Source organism: Oryctolagus cuniculus, chromosome 1, assembly GCF_964237555.1.
Source record: "Oryctolagus cuniculus chromosome 1, mOryCun1.1, whole genome shotgun sequence".
NCBI lineage: Eukaryota > Metazoa > Chordata > Mammalia > Lagomorpha > Leporidae > Oryctolagus > Oryctolagus cuniculus.
Window position 1 is genome coordinate 32,901,151 of NC_091432.1, and position 20,265 is coordinate 32,921,415.

The 20,265-nt window shown below is 46.6% G+C and overlaps 2 protein-coding genes across 8 annotated transcripts in view; one reads left to right on the forward strand and one right to left on the reverse strand.

Annotated features, from left to right (window-relative positions):
- Positions 1 to 14,009, forward strand: part of CD59 (CD59 molecule (CD59 blood group)) — a 684,742-nt gene extending 670,733 nt beyond the window's left edge. The window contains exon 4 of the transcript XR_011387757.1: positions 13,927 to 14,009. The gene's annotated coding sequence lies outside the window, so the exon portion shown is untranslated. The remainder of the gene's footprint in view (positions 1 to 13,926) is intronic.
- Positions 1 to 20,062, reverse strand: part of TCP11L1 (t-complex 11 like 1) — a 46,243-nt gene extending 26,181 nt beyond the window's left edge. The window contains exons 1-5 of one of the 7 annotated variants that reach the window (XM_008269518.4): positions 19,925 to 20,062; positions 15,889 to 16,075; positions 8,220 to 8,352; positions 3,816 to 3,936; positions 1,178 to 1,398 (exon numbers count right to left, since the gene is read on the reverse strand). In XM_008269518.4, the coding sequence (XP_008267740.2) occupies positions 1,178 to 1,398; positions 3,816 to 3,936; positions 8,220 to 8,352; positions 15,889 to 16,051 (638 nt within the window). In that variant the 5' untranslated portion in view covers positions 16,052 to 16,075; positions 19,925 to 20,062. Of the gene's footprint in view, positions 1 to 1,177; positions 1,399 to 3,815; positions 3,937 to 8,219; positions 8,353 to 15,888; positions 16,076 to 19,350; positions 19,370 to 19,448; positions 19,673 to 19,924 lie in introns of those variants that run through there. The other 6 variants (XM_008269545.4, XM_008269529.4, XM_051825641.2 and 3 more) reach the window with 6 other exon arrangements.
- Positions 20,063 to 20,265: the final 203 nt, after the last annotated feature.

Genomic DNA, 20,265 nt, shown 5'->3' on the forward strand with positions numbered 1-20,265 from the left:
CTGTAAGCCTATAATTTTTTCCAAATCTTATATGTTAATAACTATTAATATTAATATGGTATATATTATCTAATACACACACATAAATGGGCTCAATTATTTGGGTCCCTGCCATCCATGTGGGAGAATCGAACTGAGTTCTAGGCTCCTGGCTTTGACCTGGCCCAATCTCAACTGTTGTGGGCATTTAGAGAGCAAACCAGTAGATGGAAGAACTCTTGCTCTTGCTCTGTGTGCATGCGTGTGCGTGTGCGTCTATGTGCCATTTATTTATTTTTGAGGATTTGTTTATTTGAAAGGCAGAGTTACAGAGAGGCAGAGGCACAGGCAGAGAGAAAGGTTTTCCATACACTGGTTCACTCCCCAAATGGCCACAACAGCTGGAGATGCACCGATCAGAAGCCAGGAGCCTGGAGCTTCTTCTGGGCCTCCTATATGGGAGCAGGGGCCCAAGGACTTGGGCCATCCTCTGCTGCCCTCCCAGGCCATAGCAGAAAGCTGGATTGGAGGTGGAGCAGCTGGGACTCAAACCAGAGCCCACATGGGATGCTGGTACTATGGGTGGCGGCTTTGCCCACTACCCCACAGCACTGACCCCTGTCTGTGCCTTTTAAATAAATAATTTTTAAGAATATATCATAATGACAATTGTGATTATGCAGTAAAATTATGGGTGACTTTTGTTTTTTTTTGTTTTTTTGTTTTTTTGACAGGCAGAGTGGACAGTGAGAGAGAGACAGAGAGAGAAAGGTCTTCCTTTGCCGCTGGTTCACCCTCCAATGGCCGCCGCTGCAGCCGGCGCACCGCGCTGATCCGATGGCAGGAGCCAGGAGCCAGGTGCTTTTCCTGGTCTCCCATGGGGTGCAGGGCCCAAGCACCTGGGCCATCCTCCACTGCACTCCCTGGCCATAGCAGAGAGCTGGCCTGGAAGAGGGGCAACCGGGACAGAATCCGGCGCCCCGACCGGGACTAGAACCCGGTGTGCCGGCGCCGCAAGGTGGAGGATTAGCCTATTGAGCCACGGCGCCGGCCCTATGGGTGACTTTTGTTCCTAATTTTCTATATTTTAAATATTTAAATTTTTTTTCAAATGCATAAATCATTAGATTTCAGGAAGTTTAAATCTGAAAATAGGCACTTCATTTTGAATGCAGAGGGCTATTAACTGTTTTCCTACCTGAAAAGGGGCACTATTTCCTTAATGTCCTTTAGTTTCTTAACTTCCTCATCTCGAGCAGGTGCACACAGCGTCCCCATCATGCCAATAATGAATCCTGCCAGCTTGGAAATGTCTAGGGCCCCATTCTCTGCTTCCTGCTTTATCAGATCCAGATCCAAGACTTCTGTTATCTGGTTTCTCAGTCTAGTGTGACCAGGCAGCAAGAAAGATAAGAGAGTCTACAAGAGAGCACAGCTAAGTTTAATCAAGGTTTTTTAGACATGTTTTATTACACATAAAAGAATTCATAACTATCAAAAAAGGACTTACCAACTATTACTGTAAAGCTGCACATATTTGAAGCTCTTGTTAATAAATCTACAGAAAAACATGCTTATTACAACTTATTTAGATAGCTACTTAAGTTTCCATTTAAGCTCTAGGTAGAAATCACCTGATGAAAGGAAAAACTGTTCATGGTGAAAACAGAAACACACGGATTAATGCAAGCCTGAGAGCCAACCACACATTCCAGTTTCCACAGATAGAGTTCTTTGATCTGCGAAAGGCATTACAAAACCAGTCCTTCCACCTCAGGTCTTCTCTATTCCAAAGACACTGCTTTGCCATTATAAATAGAATGCATCCTAAGAATTTATAGGGACCAGCTGTGATGTAGTAAGTTAATCCTCCACCTGCAGTGCCAACATCCCATATGGGCGCCAGTTCGAGTCCTGGCTGCTCCTTTTCCGATCCAGTTCTCTGCTATGCCCTGGGAAAGCAGCAGAAGATGGCCCAAGTCCTTGGGCCCCTGCACCACGTGGGAGGCCTGGAAGAAGCTCCTGGCTTCAGATTGGCAGCTCCAGTCATTGGTGGCCATTTAGGGAGTGAATCAGCGGATAGAAGACCTTTGTCTCTCCATCTCACGGTAACTCTACCACTCAGATAAGTAAATAAAATTAAAAAAAAAAAAAAAGGAATTTATGGGTGGGGCAGCACTGTGGCATAGCAGGATAAGTCACCACCTGCAGCACTGGCTTTTTTTTTTTTTTTTTTTTTTTGACAGGCAGAGTAGACAGTGAGAGAGAGAGACAGAGAGAAAGGTCTTCCTTTTGCTGTTGGTTCACCCTCCAATGGCCACCGCAGCCAGCACACTGCGAATGATCCGATGGCAGGAGCCAGGTACTTATCCTGGTCTCCCATGCGGGTGCAGGGCCCAAGCACCTGGGCCATCCTCCACTGCACTCCCAGGCCACAGCAGAGAGCTGGCCTGGAAGAGGGGCAACCGGGACAGAATCCGGCACCCCGACCGGGACTAGAACCCGGTGTGCCGGCGCCGCTAGGCGGAGGATTAGCCTAGTGAGCCGCAGCACCGGCCACACTGGCATCTTACATGGGCACCAGTTCGAATTCCAGCTGCTCCACTTTTGATCCAGCTCCCTGCTAATGTGCCTGGAAAAGCCATGGAAAATGGCCCAGGTGCTTGGGCCCCTGTACCCACAAAGGAGACCTGGAAGAAGCTCCTGGCTTCTGGCTCAGCCTGGCACAGGCTTGACCACTGAGGCCATTTGGGGAGTGAACCAACAGTGGAAGATAACACTCACATCTCTCCCTCTTCCTCTCTCCTTCTCTCTCTGCCTTTCCCTCTCTGTAACTCTAAGTTTCAAGTAAATAAAAATCTAAAAAAAAAAAAAAAAAAAAAAAAAAAAAGTATATGGGCCAGCATTGTGACACGGTGGGTTAAGCTGCTACCAGGGATGTCTGCATTCCATGTGGGTCTGCTCTGGATACAGTTCTGCCTCCATTTCTGATCCAGCTTCCTGCTAACATGCCTGGGAGGCAGCAAATGATGACCCAAATACCTGGGTCCCTGTCACCCACATGGGAGACTCTGATGAAGTTCCTGGCTTCTGATTTTGGTCTAGTTCAGCCCCAGCTGTAATAGGCATTTGGAAAATGAACCAGCGGATGGAAGAACTTGCTGTCACTCTGCCTTTCAAATAAATAAATCTTTTTAAAATTTTTATAAATAATCAAATATTTTATAAAGTAACTTTTGTTGGCTTTAAGTAATTCTGTTTAAAAAATTATGAACATCTGAGAAACTGGGGAAGCCAGGAATGGGGGCAACCACGTCTAAGGAACCTTTCAGACACAGCCTGGTCTTTCTCCGGGAACTAGTACCAGTACTGCTCAGCGGCTCAAAGTCCAGCACTTTGCCTGGAGTCCAGGAGTGGTCTGAGGGAAACTAAGTTGTGTTTCTGCTCAACTCCGGGCTGAAGTTAGAGGTCTGAGAAAACAACTGCATATAAATGTAATCTAAGTCTTGAAGGGTCTCAAAAAGGAAATTTCTTGGACAATTCAACTGCTCAAGTGAGCATATAATCAACTTAATCTTCCTAATAAAGTAGCTTTCATTTTGGAAAAAAAAATTATTATTAGTCTTTGTTTACAAGAATAATACCCTCAGGTTATCACGACTTGCTCAACATTTTTAAAAAACAGGGCATTAGGCCCAAGACACTCTTAATCCACATTTTAGCAAGGAATTTAACTTCTTGATCCTTCAGTTTCTTTCAAGTCTCCGGCACAGTCACACCACGCAGTGGAATTAACGTTCCTGACATTAGAAAAGACCAGTTGCTCTGTGCCTCACCTCCTTGATCTCTCCTACAAGTTTGATGGCGTGGTCGTATGTCGGAGGGTCCTCGCTTAGCTGGACACTCAAGCAATCCCAAAAAGCTTTATGTACAATCTCCTTCACTTTCTTCTCCAAGCTGCAGGCAATGAAAAACAGGCCAAAAATTTAAATAAAATATTGTAGCCTCAAATCACTTTTAAAAGCACAAATCCTATGGATCAGGGTAAGAAATCTTAAAAATAATTTTGGTTCAACAAAATATTTTCCAAGCCTATTTAAAACCAAAGACATACTTTGACATACTTTAGTGTTTTTTCTTTTTCCCAATTGATACCTCTTGGAAAGTACAACTTCCAATTAATTGGACAGCCAATATCAGTCCAGCTAACAGCTTGTCATGGTGAAATATGATAAAAATAATATTGAAAAATAGCAGAGCTGTTAATTTTTAGTTCCCTGACATCAGTAAATTTCTTAGGATATTTATAATTAAGAGGTGTAAGATGACAACTGGGCCAGAGTTGTGGCACAGCAGGTTAAGATGCACCCTGTAATGCTGGATTCAGAGCACTGGTTCAATTCCTGGTTGCTCCACTTTTGATCCAGCTCCCTGCTAATGTGCCTGGGAAAAAGCACTGGAAGATGGCCCAAGTACTTGTACCCCTGCATCCACATGGGAGACCAGATGGAGTTCCTGACTCTTGGCTTCAGCCTGGCCCAGTCCTGACTGTTGCAGCTATTTGGGGAATGAACCAAAGGTTGGAAGATATCTTTTTCTGTCTCTGCCTCTGTCACTCTGCCTTTTAAATAAATAAATCTTAAAAACAAAAAAAGATGAAAACTATTTGCTATGTAACAAGTGGAAAGACGTTAGTTCCTAAAAATATCCTATTTCCCATGAGATACATGGGACATTTATTTAAATAGGTATCAAGATATAACAATTAGGGCCGGCTCACTAGGCCGCGGCTCACTAGGCTAATCCTCCACCTAGCGGCGCCGGCACACCGGGTTCTAGTCCCGGTCGGGGTGCCGGATTCTGTCCCGGTTGCCCCTCTTCCAGGCCAGCTCTCTGCTGTGGCCAGGGAGTGCAGTGGAGGATGGCCCAGGTGCTTGGGCCCTGCACCCCATGGGAGACCAGGAAAAGCACCTGGCTCCTGGCTCCTGCCGTCGGATCAGCGCGGTGCGCCGGCCGCGGCGGCCATTGGAGGGTGAACCAACGGCAAAAGGAAGACCTTTCTCTCTGTCTCTCTCTCTCACTGTCCACTCTGCCTGTCAAAAAAAAAAAAAAAAAAAAAAAAAAAAAAAAAGATATAACAATTAAATATAGGTGTAACATCTCATTAAACCAGTCTTGTGTCTTGAGAGTGAAACAAATGTTTCTTCATTACTGTCAAAAAGTAACAAAGGGCACTGTTGCATAGTGGGTAAAGCTACTGCCTGAAGTGCTGGCATTCCATATGGGCGCTGGTTTGAGTCCTAACTGTTCCACTTTTGATCCAGATCCCTGCTGTGACCTGGGAAAGCAGTACAAGATGGTCCAAGTGCTTGGGATCCTGCACCTGCATGGGAGACTTGGAAGAAACTCCAGGCTCCTGGCTTCAGATTGGCCCAGCTCTGCCCTTTACAACCATTTAAGAGTGAACCAATGGATGGAAAACCTTTCTCTGCCTCTGCCTCTCTGTACTCTGCCTTTAAATTAAATAAGTCTTTTTTTTTTTTAAGTAATATAACAAATACTTGTAAAGTTCAATTTAGAAGCCTCCCATGGGAGAAGGGATAGCCTGCCATCCCAGCAGGCATATGTATATTTTGGTAAGAGAAACCAGTGTTTTTCAGGGCAACAAGATACTCTGCCTGTGAAACTAAGTCATTAGATCAGGATCTAATCAGCCCAGCATGGCAGTTCCAATCCCCATTGCCAGAGTGAAGCTTTCCCAGGCTCACTTAACAGCTGGGGCTGCACATCATCAAATGCTGCCTAACAGGACATTAAGGCATGTCTACTTCCTGACTCCACAGAAAACTGTTCTTTTCCTATCAACAGGAGAGCCCTGATCCACCCAGCCTCTTCCTCCTTGCCACAGGGTCTGACACATCCACTGGCATGAGGAGCAGGCCAAGAAAATAAGAGGCTTCCACTCCAGAGTTGTTATTTAAAAAAAAAAAAAAAAAAAAAAAAAAAAAAAAGACTTATTTATTATTTAAAGGCCAGAGTTAAAGAGAAAGAGAGGGAGAGATGGAGAGACAGAGATCTTCCATCTACTGATTCCCTCCCCCAAATAGCTACAACTACCAAGGCTGGGCCAGGCTGAAACCAGGAGCCAAGAACCCCATCTGGGTCTCCCACGTGAGTACAGGGGCCCAAGCACTTGGCCATCTTCTGCTTCTCATGTGCATTAGCAGGGAGCTGGGTAAGAAGTAGCGCAGCTGGGATGTGAACTGGCACCTATATAGGACGCTGGCACTGCAGTGATGGCTTAACCTGCTGCACCACAGCACCTGCCCCTACTCCGGAGTTCTGATGTCAGTGAACTGCTGAAAGAAGGGCACCTCCCACCCACACTTCCTCAATCTAAAACCAACTATATTTTTTCACATTTTAACATCTCTGCAACTTACTTTCCTTTGTTTTGCTTTGTTTTTAAAGATCTACTTATTGGGCCTGGTGCTGTGGCTCAGTAGGTTAATTCTCCGCCTATGGCACCAGCATCCCATATGGGCACTAGTTCTGGTCCCAGCTGCCCCTCTTCCAACCCAGCTCTCTGCTATGGCCTGGGAGAGCAGTAGAAGATGGCCCAGACGCTTGGCCCCTGTATCCTCGTGGGAGACTCAGAAGAGGCTCCTGGCCATTGCAGCCATTTGGGGAATAGACCAGCAGATGGAAGACCTTTTTCTCTGTCTCTCCCTCTGTGGTGCTCCCAAATAAATAAATACCTACTTATTTGAAAAGCAGAGTTAGATAGAGACATCTTCCACCCACTGGTTCACCCACCAAATGGCTACAAAGGCTGGGGCTGGGCCAGCCCAAAGACAGGAGCTTCATTCAGGTCTCCCACATGGGTGGCAGTGGGTCAGAAGTGGAGTAGCCAGGACTCAAACTGGCACTCATATGGGATACCAGCATCACAGGTGGTGGCTTAACCCACTGTGCCACAAAACTGGCCCCTGGATCTTTCTTAATGTGCCACTGGGCAATGATTATAATGGGCAATGTTTCTTCTTGTAACAATAAGATTACAATGGGCAATTCTCACGACAATACTTTTAAAGGGTGTATCTTACAATCAGCAGTTTTAGATTAAATAAAAACAGAAAATTAGGTGTCAACACTGTGCACAGTGGGTTAACTGCCACCATTTGTGATGCCAGCTTCCCGTGATTGCCAGTTGGAGTCCTGGCTGTCCACCTCCAGTCCAGCTCCCTACTAATGTACCTGGAAAGGCAGCAGAGGATGGTCCAAGACCTTGGGCCCCTGCCACCTATGTGGGAGATCTGGATGGAATTGTAGGCTCCTGGTTTCAGCTTAGCCCAACCTCAGACATTGTGGTCACTTGGGAAGTGAACCAGTAAATGTAATCTCTCTCTCTTCCCATCTCCCTTCCTCTATCACTCTTTCAAATAAATAAAATAACTCTGGGAACTGGCACTATGGTGTAACCTGTTAAGCCTCCATCTACAGCACCAGCATCCCACATGGGTACCACTTGGAGTCCTGGCTACTCCACTTATGATCCAGCTCCCTGCCAATGCACCTGGGAAAGCAGTGGAAGATGGCCCAAATACTTGAACCTCTGTACCCACATGGGAGACCCAAATAAAGCTCCTAGCTCTTGGCTTCGGCCTGGCCTAGCCCTGGCTGTTACAGCCATTTGGGAAATAAACTAGCGAATGAAAAGTCTCTCTGCCTCTCCCTCTAACTCTGCCTTTCAAGTTAATAAATCTGAAAAAAAAAATAACTATAGGAAAAATTAAAAAAAAAAACAACCTGATGGCTGTAGGCATGAGGGATACAAAGAATAAGCCATAGTCCTTGCCTTTGTGGGATTTACAATCTGGTGAAAGATGCAAGTAAACCAACAACATCTGACTTTGTAACTATCTGAGAGTTACAAAAAAAACTAATGAAACTATGCAATGAAAACACAAGAGGCAGTTAAATCCCATCAAGTAAGGAAAAGCTGACATGAAAGACTTTCACTGACTTCCAGACCGTGTGTATTTGCATTTTGATGGATCAGTGATTCACTTTCAAACCTAAGGAATTCCTAGGATAGGAACTTTTTTTTTTTTTTTTTAAGCAATAATGTACAAAAGGAAAAACTTACTGGAATATAGTGTTATTGACTGAAGGAAACATTTCCAGAAGTGGGAAATGCTAGTGATCTAATGAACAAGACAACTAAGCAGTCACCTTACCTGTCTTCTGGTAGTTCAGCTGGTTGAATCCGAAAGTCTCCATTTACTACAATTTCATGGGCTAGAGCCATGTTAGTGACTCCCTTCGCTGTCTCTACAAGTTCTTCTACTGTCACAAATCGAGCAGGGCTGGCTGCAACACAAACCCAGTGTAAGAGATTCCCTCCCATAGAGTAAAATTTCTCCAAAAATAGGGAGAAAGCATCAGTTTTTATTCCAGGAAATATTCTGCCTTCTGTTGAAATCTTCCGGCATTTTCAAACAGCTACAGAATCTTACCTATTTCATCTTCATTTTTTTTTTTAAGTTAGAAGCCTAAAAGCAGAGATCATTTATAATTTTTGAAACATCTGATTTTCACTAAGCTTTTCACTAAATGCAAAATGATTACAGTAAATTGAGGCTTCGATACACTCTAGTTACAGATTATCATTTCCCTTGGGGCCACGCTGTGGCGCAGGTTAATCCTCCACCTGTGTTGCTGGCATCCCATATGGGCAACAGTTCAAGTCCTGGCTGCTTCTCTTCCAATCCAGCTCTCTGCTATGGCCTGGGAAAGCAGCAGAAGATGGCCCAATTCCTTGGGCCCCTATAACCCGTGGGAGACCTAGAAGCTCCTGGCTCCTGGTTTTGGATCGGCTCAGCTCCAGCCATTGCGGCCATTTGGGGAGTGAACCAGCAGGTAGAAGACATTTCTGTCTCTCCCTCTGTCTCTCATTCCACCTCTCAAATAAATAAAATCTTTTAAAAAATAAAAAATAAGAAGATTATCATTTCCTTAGTAAGTGGAAAGCTTATGTTCTAACTCTTGCCTCCTATTTGTCCTAAATGGAAAAAAGGGAAACATTCAGTATTTTTTTTTTTATTTTTTTCCTTTTGCCTTTGGTTCACCCTCCAATGGCGCGCCAGCCGTGGCGGCCATTGGAGGGTGAACCAATGGCAAAAGGAAGACCTTTCTCTCTGTCTCTCTCTCTCACTATCCACTCTGCCTGTCAAAAAAAAGAGATAAGCAATATCACCAGTCTGCACAGGATTTAATGGTTAAAGATATTTTGGGGGGCTGGCATAGCAGGTAAAGCCAATGCCTGTGATGCTAGCATCCCATAGGGGTGCTGGTTCATGTCCTGGCTGCTCCACTTCAGCTAAAGGCCTAGGAAAAGCATCAAAAAATGGCCCAAGTGCTTGGCTCCTGTCACCCAAGTGGGAGACTTGGATGAAGCTCCTGGCTTTGGCCTAGCCCTGCCCTGGCTGTTGCAGCTATCTGGGGAGTGAACCAGTGGATAGAAGATCTCTGTTTCTCACTCTCGCTATAATTCTGATTTTCAAATAAAACAAATAAATCTTTTAAAAATAAAAAGGATCTTGGATTAGTGACAAGTTGTTTTCCTTTTCCTTCTACTCTTCTTTTGCTCACACACACACAAAAAAGGAACCAAATCTAAGAGCTGGTCATATCCTGTCTGGTAAAAATCTTTATTTGGTCACATAAGGGGAAGCTGGGAAAACTCTCAAAATTCCTCTTCACAAAATTTATCTCAACATTTCCAGAGAATATTAATAAGAATACAAGATGGATACACAAGTAAAATGGGCTTTGTGAGTACTGGTGAAATAAATACGCATAATCAGAGCCCAGATATCTTTTCAAGTCTCATTATCAAGATGTCAACATTTCCCAAATCAATCTATAGATTAAACACAATCTCAATTAAAATTCCAGCAGGTTGGGGTAGATGTGACTCAATGGGTTAAGTCACAACTTGGGACCCCTGCATCCCATGCTGGAGTGCTGGTTTGAGCTGATCTAGCTTTCTGCTAACATATCCTGCAAGGCAGTAGATAACAGCTGAAGAGCTGGGGTCCTGCAATCTAACGTGGGAGACCTAGATGGAGTTCCAGGCTCTTGGCTTCAGCTTGGCCCAGTCCTGGCTGTTAAAAGCATTTGGGGAGTTAACCAGATGACGCTCACTCTTTTAAGCAGATGAAAAACTTTAAGAGAAGAAAAGTAAAATCCAAATGATTATTTAAAGAAAAAAAAAATCCCAGCATGTTTCTCTTGAAATTGCCAAACTGGGGCCAGCGTTGTGGCACAGTGGTTAAGCTGCCACCTATGACACCGGCATCCCACACGGGCACCAGTTTGAGTCCCAGCTGCTCCATTTCTGATCCAGCTCCCTTCTAATGTGCTTGGGAAAGCAGCAGAGGATGGCCCAAGTGCTTGGGCCCCTCCACTAATGTGGGAGCTTGAGATGAAGCTCCTGACTCCGGGCTTTGACCTGGCCCCACCCTGGCCATTGTAGCCATTTGGGGAGTGAACCAGTGGCTGGAAGACCTTTCTCTCTGTCCCTCCCTCCCTCCCTGTAACTCTTTCAAATAAATGCATCTTTTTTTTTTTTTTTCCCAAAAAAATTGCCAAGTTGATTCTATGGAAATATGAAAGTATTTTGAAAAATAATAAAATTAGAGTACTTACACTAACAGATTTCTCTTTGTTCAATAAAGATTTATTTATTTACTTTTTTTGAAAGGCAGAGCTACAAAGAGGCAGAGGCAGAGAGAGAGAAAACTCTTCCATCCACTGGTTCACTCCCCAGGTGGCCACAATGGCCGGAATTGCACCAATCTGAAGCCAGGAGCCAGGAACTTTTTGCAGGTCTCCCATGTGGGTGCAGCACTTGGGCCATCTTCTACTGCTTTCCCAGGCCACAACAGAGAGCTGGATCAGAAGTGGAGCAGCCAGAACTTGAACTGGTGCCCCTATGGGATGCTGGCACTGCAGGCAGTGGCTTTACCTGCTATGCCGCAGCACCAGCCCCACTAACTGATTTCAAGATTTGTTTAAAAGGACAATAATCAAGACTGGTTTTGGCATGAGGATAAACATATAGAGCAATTGGCAGAGCAGAAAAAAGTACACACATATGTACTTTAGTGTGTGGTCAATGAGGCTAGGGCAGTTTGATTTTTTTTTTTAATCACATAGTGCCAATAATAATTAGATTATCTAAATGTGAAAGAATGGATCACAGGCCTAAATATGAGTCAAGACTATATTTCTGGGGATAGCACTGTAGTGTAGTGGGTAAAGCCGCTGCCCGTAGTGCCAGCAACCCACGTGGGCAACGGTTCAAGTGTCGGTTGCTCCACATCCGATCCAGCTCTCTGCTATGGCCTGGGAAAGAAGTAGAAGATGGCCCAACTCCTTGGGCCCCTACACCCACATGGTAGACCCAGATAAAACTCCTGGCTCCTGGTTTCAGATCAGTCCAGCTCCAGCCATTGCAGCCATTTGAGGAGTGAACCAGCAGATGGAAGACCTCTCTCTTTGCCTTTCAAATAAATAAATCTTAAAAAAAAAAAAAAGACAAAGACTAAGATTTCTAGAAGAAAATACAGATAAAAGTCTTTGTGATCTTGGATTAAACAAATATTTCTTAGATATAAAAAAACTAAGTTTACTAAAGATAAAATAGGATTTTAATTTTAAACATCACTTTGATATGGGCCCTTTATTAGTCTGTTGGCATTGCTAAAACAAAATACCCGAGGCTGGCTATTTTACAAAGAAAATATTTTTATTCAGTACACAGTTTTGGAGATTCAAGAGCATGGAGCCAGAATCTGCTCTGCTCTAATGAGGGCCTCTCAGCAGATGGCATCACATTGGCAAGAGTAGGCATAAAAGAGATCAAATGACGAGACAGGAAGCCAGAGATGGATTCCGCAGCCAGGCTTGCTCTTTTATAACCCATGCTCACAGGAACTAACCAGGGTTCCCACGAAAGCGCTAATCCCATCTGAATGCAATGCACCCGTGGACCTAGGCTTCATCTTTTACAGGTTCCACCACCTCAGTACCACTACAGAGGACACCAAGGCTTCCGCACATGAAAACCCTTGGGGTCAAAACACACTTAGACCACAGCAGACCTTCATGAAAATGTAAAGAAAGCTTCCTTGGCCGGCGCCACGGCTCACTAGGCTAATCCTCCGCCTTGCTGCGCCGGCAACCGGGACAGAATCCGGTGCCCCTCTTCCAGGCCAGCTCTCTGCTGTGGCACGGGAGTGCAGCGGAGGATGGCCCAAGTGCTTGGGCCCTGCACCCCATGGGAGACCAGGAGAAGCACCTGGCTCCTGCCATCGGATCAGCGCGGTGTGCCGGCCGCAGCGCACCGGCCGCGGCGGCCATTGGAAGGTGAACCAACAGCAAAGGAAGACCTTTCTCTCTGTCTCTCTCTCTCTCTGTCCACTCTGTCAAAAAAAAAAAAAAAAAAAAAAAAAAAAAAAAAAAAGAAAGAAAAATAAAAAAAGCTTCCAGAGCCCCCCACCCAAAAAAGTATATACACACAAATGCTGATGCACTTTTTTGCAGTTCCAGGATCCCTTAAAACTTGATCACAGGTCCCAGAATAGGGACTCCTGCCTTAAGAGCATAACTACACAGTTTCAGACAATACAGACAAGTACTGAGTTGACACTAATTTGGAGTCATGCTGTCAACTCACAGAACACCAAAGGCAAGGCCATCAAGCAAAGAACAACTAAACACCTAAACCAAAAGGCCTCTTTTATCAGAAACAGAAGGGAATAAAACTACTAGGTCAGCCATACACACCCACATTTGAACAATCAATCCTGGCACCATGAGATGCAACAGATGCCATACATTAATAGGAGTAATAACAACTAATGCACTGCTCTGAGCATGTTGCATGAATTCATTTAATTTTTAAAACTGTTAGGTAGGAAGGTAGATATTAGCCTGTGTGTGTGAAAAGGGGCTAAGGGAAAAGATAAGAAGTTCGTGTGGGAAGGAACATAGCAACCTTAGAAGCAATGCTTTGGAAGCAGCCCAGTATGTACACATCAGAAGTACTGCCCATGTCCAATAACCATGGCGGGGGGGGGCGGGGGGGTCCCAGCCCCACCCCCGGAAACATCCCAGGCCTAGCAGCAAGCGGGCTATTCGGTCTGTCAAAGCCTCAGGAGGAATTTCATGTCCCAAAAACACTTTGCCCAGCAATATTCCAGAAGAGGGAAGGGGAAGAAGCAAAAGAAGGAAGAAGTGGATCCCATACCCCTGCAAGCCCCAGTCTAAATGCAGACTGGGCACTCAGTATCTTGCTGAGTCACCCCAGCCTGTCTGGTGTACTCTTCAGTAAACTTTGCCAATCTGTGTCTCATTTCTGTAATTCTTTTAAGGAGGGGACAAGAAGCTCTGTCTCGGTCATCTCTGGTAACAAAACCACCTGAAGAGACAGACGTATTTTCCTTGTTTTAAAGGTGGGAAAACAGACGATTTCTTGCATATTGGAGAGAAGGCCTAATAAATGCATGACGTGCTTCCAGCATGTTTCCCTAGAGATAATGTGACCTATTATTTTATCAAACCTACCTGATAATAAGCCACAATAAAATAGGACCCATTAATGTTTGCTGTAAAAGTATATTGACTAGCCGGCACCACGGCTCACTAGGCTAATCCTCCGCCTTGCGGCGCCGGCACACCAGGTTCTAGTCCCGGTCGGGGCGCTGGATTCTGTCTGTCCCAGTTGCCCCTCTTCCAGGCCAGCTCTCTGCTGTGGCCCGGGAGTGCAGTGGAGGATGGCCCAAGTGCTTGGGCCCTGCACCCCATGGGAGACCAGGATAAGTACCTGGCTCCTGCCATCGGATCAGCGTGGTGTGCTGGCCGCGGCAGCCATTGGAGGGTGAACCAACGGCAAGGAAGACCTTTCACTGTCTCTCTCTCTCTCACTGTCCACTCTGCCTGTCAAAAAAAAAAAAAAAAAATAATAGTATATTGACTAATAAATTAGCTGGAAAGGGTTTTGATCATTCTGGAAGAAACACACCTCAAACCCCAAAACCTTTGCACTTCTGCCAAATATGTAAAATTACTGATCACCCACACTTTAAAAAGACAGCATCAACACTGACGTTCTTAGACTATGACACTCCCTCTTAAAACTCTCATTTTTGGACTCACTTCAAAAAACATTCTCAATAAAAGACGTGAATAAGTCAGGGCATTGCTGGGAGTATGCGCAGAAACTGCCATCCTTTCATCTACTAGACTTGCTCCCTGCCAGGGATCTGAAATGACTCCGCCAAACACAGGCAGCAAACAGAATGCTCTCAATCTCACGGGAACCAGGCCCCCGGGCAGTGAAGTTAGGGTGTGGCGAACTCACTCACTTTTTATTTTTAACCTGCACAAGCACAACCCTGGCCGGAATTGCTTTCCCCTTTTCAAATACTATTAATTAAACCTGCAATTTATACGCCACCCTCTTGTTTCTCAGAGCACTTCAGAAAAATTACAGTGTTACTGAGACTGGAGACACAAACATTCTGGACATTATTCTAAAATCTTAATTTCTCATGCAATTGAAAAACCACAAGCAACTAGGCTGCCATTTGAGCAACTGCTGCCTTTTTTTTCTTTTTTTTCTTTTTTTTTAAGATTTATTTATTTAGCCAGCACCGTGGCTCAACAGGCTAATCCTCCACCTAGCAGCGCTGGCACACCAGGTTCTAGTCCCGGTCAGGGTGCCGGATTCTGTCCTGGTTGCCCCTCTTCCAGGCCAGCTGTCTGCTGTGGCCCGGGAGTGCAGTGGAGGATGGCCCAAGTCCTTGGGCCCTGCACCCCATGGTAGACCAGGAGAAGCTCCTGGCTTCGGATCAGCGCAGCGTGGCGGCCGTGGCGGCCATTGGAGGGTGAACCAATGGCAAAAAGGAAGACCTTTCTCTCTGTCTCTTTCTCTCACTGTCCACTCTGCCTGTCAAAAAAAAAAAAAAAAAAAAAGATTTATTTATTTAAAAAGCAGATTAACAGAGATTGTCCATCTATTGGTTCACTCCCCTGATGGCTACAATGGCCAGGGCTAGGCCAGGATCAAGCCAAGAGCCAGAAACTTCAGCTGGGTCTCCCACATGGGCGGCAGGGGTCCAAGTATTTGGGTCATTTTCCACTGCCTTCCAAGGCACATCAGCAGAAGTTAGATGGAAGTGGAGCAGCCAAGACACAAACCAGCACTCCAATATATGTCAGTGTCAGGCAGTGGCTTAACCCGCTGTGCCACAGTGCAATGCTGATTATTGACAATGCTACCGCACAAGTAGTATTAAACCCTAGCTCAGGGCCACATGCACAAGAAAGCCTGATTATTTGCATTCCATCTGCATAAAATTAATCCTGTGTATAAACTGTTGAGAGGAAATGGCTTTAAGTTTAAATGAACTTAATTATCTTGTAACCACACAAGATATATTCAGATGCTATACTGTCATTGGTTCGATTTCATTGAAAGAAACAATGAATAATTGACGAAAAACTATATATGGGTGAAATGGTCATTTTTCTATCCAATTTCATTGTTTATAGCCATTGTAATATTCCCACTAAACAAGGGTCTTTTTGCTTTTTACTTGTTAAACTTCTTATTCCGTGAAGCACTAAGCCTTTTTACTGTGATGTAAGTTTAAAATAAGTTATCTCAAAAACTGAAAAAAAAAAAAAAAAGTTAGGAGGGTGGTAGGGAGGGAGGGCGGTTTTATCATGTTTAGACTTGTACCTATAAATCATACTGAATCTGTTAAAAAGTAAAATGAAAAAGTAATCTGAGAAGCGACGCCGACGCTGCTTCTAAGCAAAGCCAAATTTGCTTACAGTGAGGTCTGCGCACCCTGTGGGGGCTGGGGGAGTCCGACTTGGCTTTGTCCTGCAAAGCTTCATCAGAACGTTCCGCAGCATCTGCAAGGCCTCGCTCAGGATCACTCGATGTTGATTTTCCTGCTTCTTTTACACTGGACTTGTCAAGGTTTTCAGACATTCTCAGTTCAGTTTGAATGCTTTCCTAGGAAAGAAAAAACAATGAACCAAGAGTTCTAGCTCTGTTGCAACTAGCAGTGTGATTCTGCACAAATCCTTCATCTTTTCGGATTTCGGTTTTCTCACCTATAAAATAAATGGACTGGGGTCGTCACTGTGGCATAGCAGGTAAAGGCCCAGTTCGAGTCCTGGCTGTTCCACTTCCCATCCAGCTCTCTGCTATGGCCTGGGAAAGCAGAAGATGGTCCAAGTGCTTGGGCCCCTGCACCCACGTGGGAGATCCAGAAGAAGATCCTGGCTCCTGCCTTTGGATCAGTGCAGTGCCAGTCGTTGTGGATAACAGGGGAGTGAACCAGCAGACGGAAGACCTCACTGTCTGCCTCTAACTCTGCCTTTCAAATAAATAAATAAATCTTAAAAAATAAATGGACTTGCTAAGATCTTACTCAGCTTTAATACTGCACTTCAGGCCGGCGCCGTGGCTCACTAGGCTAATCCTCCGCCTTGCGCCGGCACACCGGGTTCTAGTCCCTGTCGGGGCGCCGGATTCTGTCCTGGTTGCCCCTCTTCCAGTCCAGCTCTCTGCTCTGGCCAGGGAGTACAGTGGAGGATGGCCCAAGCACTTGGGCCCTGCACCCCATGGGAGACCAGGAGAAGCACCTGGCTCCTGCCATCGGATCAGCGCGGTGCGCCGACCTTTCTCTCTGTCTCTCTCTCTCACTGTCCATTCTGCCTGTCCAAAAAAAAAAAAAAATACTGCACTTCAATGATTAAACAGACACTTGAAAAGCAACACCCGTGATTTATCAAATTTGTGGAGCTCTGATAGTGTTAAGTTGGGATATTTCTGACCCAGGCCCAAGTACCATGTCACAAGAATCAGGGCCTGAAATTATTAGAAGGTGACATTATAAACTGCTTGCTTTTAGTTTAAAAAAAGGAAGCGATTCAATCTTAAGTTTTTGAATTTTGTTCCTGAGCGCTGATAGGGAAACTCCTTGGATATAATGCTTTTAATCAGGCTTCCAAGTGAATACACAGAGCTGTAGAGCTGATTTCCTGACTCTATCATGTGGATAAGGTATCTGGTGATAACAATCAGGACTGTAGACTTTTTTTTTTTTTTTTGACAGGCAGAGTGGAGAGTGAGAGAGAGACAGACAGAGAGAAGGTCTTCCTTTTGCCGTTGGTTCACCCTCCAATGGCCGCCACACCACACTGATCTGAAGCCAGGATCCAGGTGCTTCTCCTGGTCTCCCATGGGGTGCAGGGCCCAAGTGCTTGGGCCATCCTCCACTGCACTCCCGGGCCACAGCAGAGAGCTGGACTGGAAGAGGGGCAACCAGGACAGAATCCGGCGCCCCGACCGGGACTAGAACCCAGTGTGCCGGCACCGCAAGGCGGAGGATTAGCCTAGTGAGCCGCGGCGTCGGCAGGACTGTAGACTCTTATGCAGCATTTAAGAGAAATGTATGGGGCAAATATTTTCATTAACTCATTGCCAGACAATAGGAAAACATGGCAAATAAAGTAAGAAGTTGCAAGTAACTTAAATACTTGTGATTGGGTGGAGTTTTCATTCTTTCAGGTGATTGGTATAGGATTGACACCTGACACTTAGGTTTGCAGTTATTCAAGGGCTTTTTTTTTTTTTTTAAGATTTATTAGAAAGGCGGGGGTGGGGTGGGGATGGGGTTAGAGAGGATCTTCCATCTGCTGGTTCACTTCCCAGATGCAACAGCCAGCGCTGGACCAGGTCAAAGCCAGGACCCAAGCACTTAGGTCATCATCTGCTGCCTCTCCTAGGTACATCAGCAGGAAGCTGGATCCGAAGCAGAAGCAGTACTTGATCCCAGGCACTCTGATTTGGTATGCGGGGTTCCGGAGCAGCAGCTCAGCAGAGTGCACCCAATAAAGCTCTCTGAATTACACAAAATCCTTTCATTAAAGCCACAGCCCCCTCCACCCCCCGCCCCAGGTTTTCTATTCCTAGGGTGTTTCTCATCAAGGAAGAAGACACAATGTTTCTGCATTAACAATACTGAAAATAATTAGCATTTGTACTGGCAGCACCTGAAGATCCTAAAACACATCCATATACACTAATTAGGCTCTATTACACACCCGAGAGATAGTCAAGGGATCAAAAGAAATGTTGACTGCTCCAGGGAGGCCTGCCAGACTCTTCTACACATTTGACAGGAATCACTTGATACAATTATCTGAGATTTTAGGGATCTCCATTCAATAGAACAAAGTTACTGGAACTGAAATTTTTCAGGCCTTTATTACTAACAGGAAGGTTATTTTAATTCATTCCCTCCTTCCAGTATCATTTTACCTTCCAACACCCATCTCCTCAGCTCTAAATCCTATTAAGGGTTTGGAAATGCTCCAAGAGCCAAAGGCTAACAGTAACCAGCATATTCCATAAGAAAGGACAAACACAAACACTCCTAATTTTATCTTCCTCACATGATGAGAAGCAGCCCAGAACGGATGAAGTAATTCATCGTGCGCAGGGAAGGGGAAAGGCAAGAGTTCTAGGTCTCTAAAGCTCAGCTGAGTACACTAACCCCATCCTTTTAAAATTCAAGTCCTATCTCCGCCGGGATACTTCATCACCACCCCCACCCCCACCCGCGCTGCTAAACCTCCCGTTACTAGGGATCCCGCACGATCACTGCCTTAAATTCAATTCAAAATATGCTCATTTGAGTAAGACTAGAAAGATGAAAATAGTCTACAAAGGGAGGTATTCGTGCTTACAAGGAACCATAATAAAACTTAAGCACTAAGGGTGGCATTTTGAAACGGTTCGGGATCTTAGGAATAGCAGAGGGAGAAACTAATCCTGCCTGGAAGGAGTATGGGAAAATCTTCCCGGAAAAGATGACACTTGAGCTGGTCTTTGAAAGGAGTCGGATTTCACTCAATTTAAAAAAAAAAAAAAAAAAAAAAAGTAGGGAAGGGGGGAGGGGCACTTCACTGGCTAAGTGACAAAAGTGGGAGACGGCCGACGGCAAACGTGTCACTTTCAGCTCTGTAAGAACTCTTCACCCGGCTTTTTTAGCTTCCTGCAAGCCAGGACCAACCACATTCCCCACACCTACGGCACACGCACAGGTGAACTCCCCCAGGTAGATCCCCACTTAGTTTGGCTGCAGCGTCGAATCCCTGTGTCATCCGGGATGCCACTGCGTTGGGGAGCGCTGGACGCTGGCCGCAGCCACCCCTGGCCCCCTGCGAGCCGCGCACTTTGGGGGTCTCCCGTCTGTACAATGGAGCCAGCCCACCTACCGCCTCGGTATGGGGAAAGAGCCAACGCGGGGCCGGGCACCCAACGGCTCTCCGCAAATGGTAACGAACGAGATGCCGGGGCCACAGGAACCATTCACCTGCTCACACTGCGCTCGCTCGCTCACTCACTCAGCAACCCCGAACAAGCCCACAGACGGAGCCGAGGGTGCCGGGATCCTCGCACCTGCGGGGAGGACCGGCATCTGTGGGAGCCGCACGCGGGCCCACGCTGCACCCCAGGGGCTCCCCGCCAGAGAAAGGGGCTCCGTCCCGCGGCGCGGGGAGTCGCTTCCGGCGGCCCTCAGTGCCGCTCCCCCCACCTCCAGATTCCGTTGTAAACAACTGTTTGGGCAGCGAGGGAGTGGCCGGGCCGGCCGCGGGCGAGGGAAGCCGGGCGTGCCCGGAGGGCGGCCTCGAGAGGTGGGCTCCACCCGCCCGGCGTCCCTGCCTCTTCCTCGCCCCCGCCTGGCATCGCCCGGGCCCGACCCGACGGGGAAAAACAAACAAATGCCTGTGCCTGCGCCCTCGCGCCTCCCGTGCGGGCCCCGCCAGCCTCCGCGCCCGCTCCCCTCACCTGTCGCGGAGTCGCCGTTCTCCCTGCTGCCTCTCCCGCCGCGAATCAGCGCGAGGGGCGGGCGCCGCGGCACAGAGGCGGGAGCGATGCGCGGGGGGCAGGGGCGGTTCAGCCTCGGCCCCTCAGAGGCCGCATCCCTCGCCGCGCTGCGGGCGGTTCTCCCTGCCCGCTTCCAGTGGGCAACAGCCAAAGGGGCTGCTCTCGAGCGTCGGGAAGCGGGGAGGTAGCACTTATCCCGGCGGCGCCTGCTCCGCTCAGGGAAGCGCCATGTTTTTGTACGGAAAGGCGGGCGGCTCGCAGCTGGGCGGCGCCATGGTTCTGTACGGAAAGGCGGGCAGCGC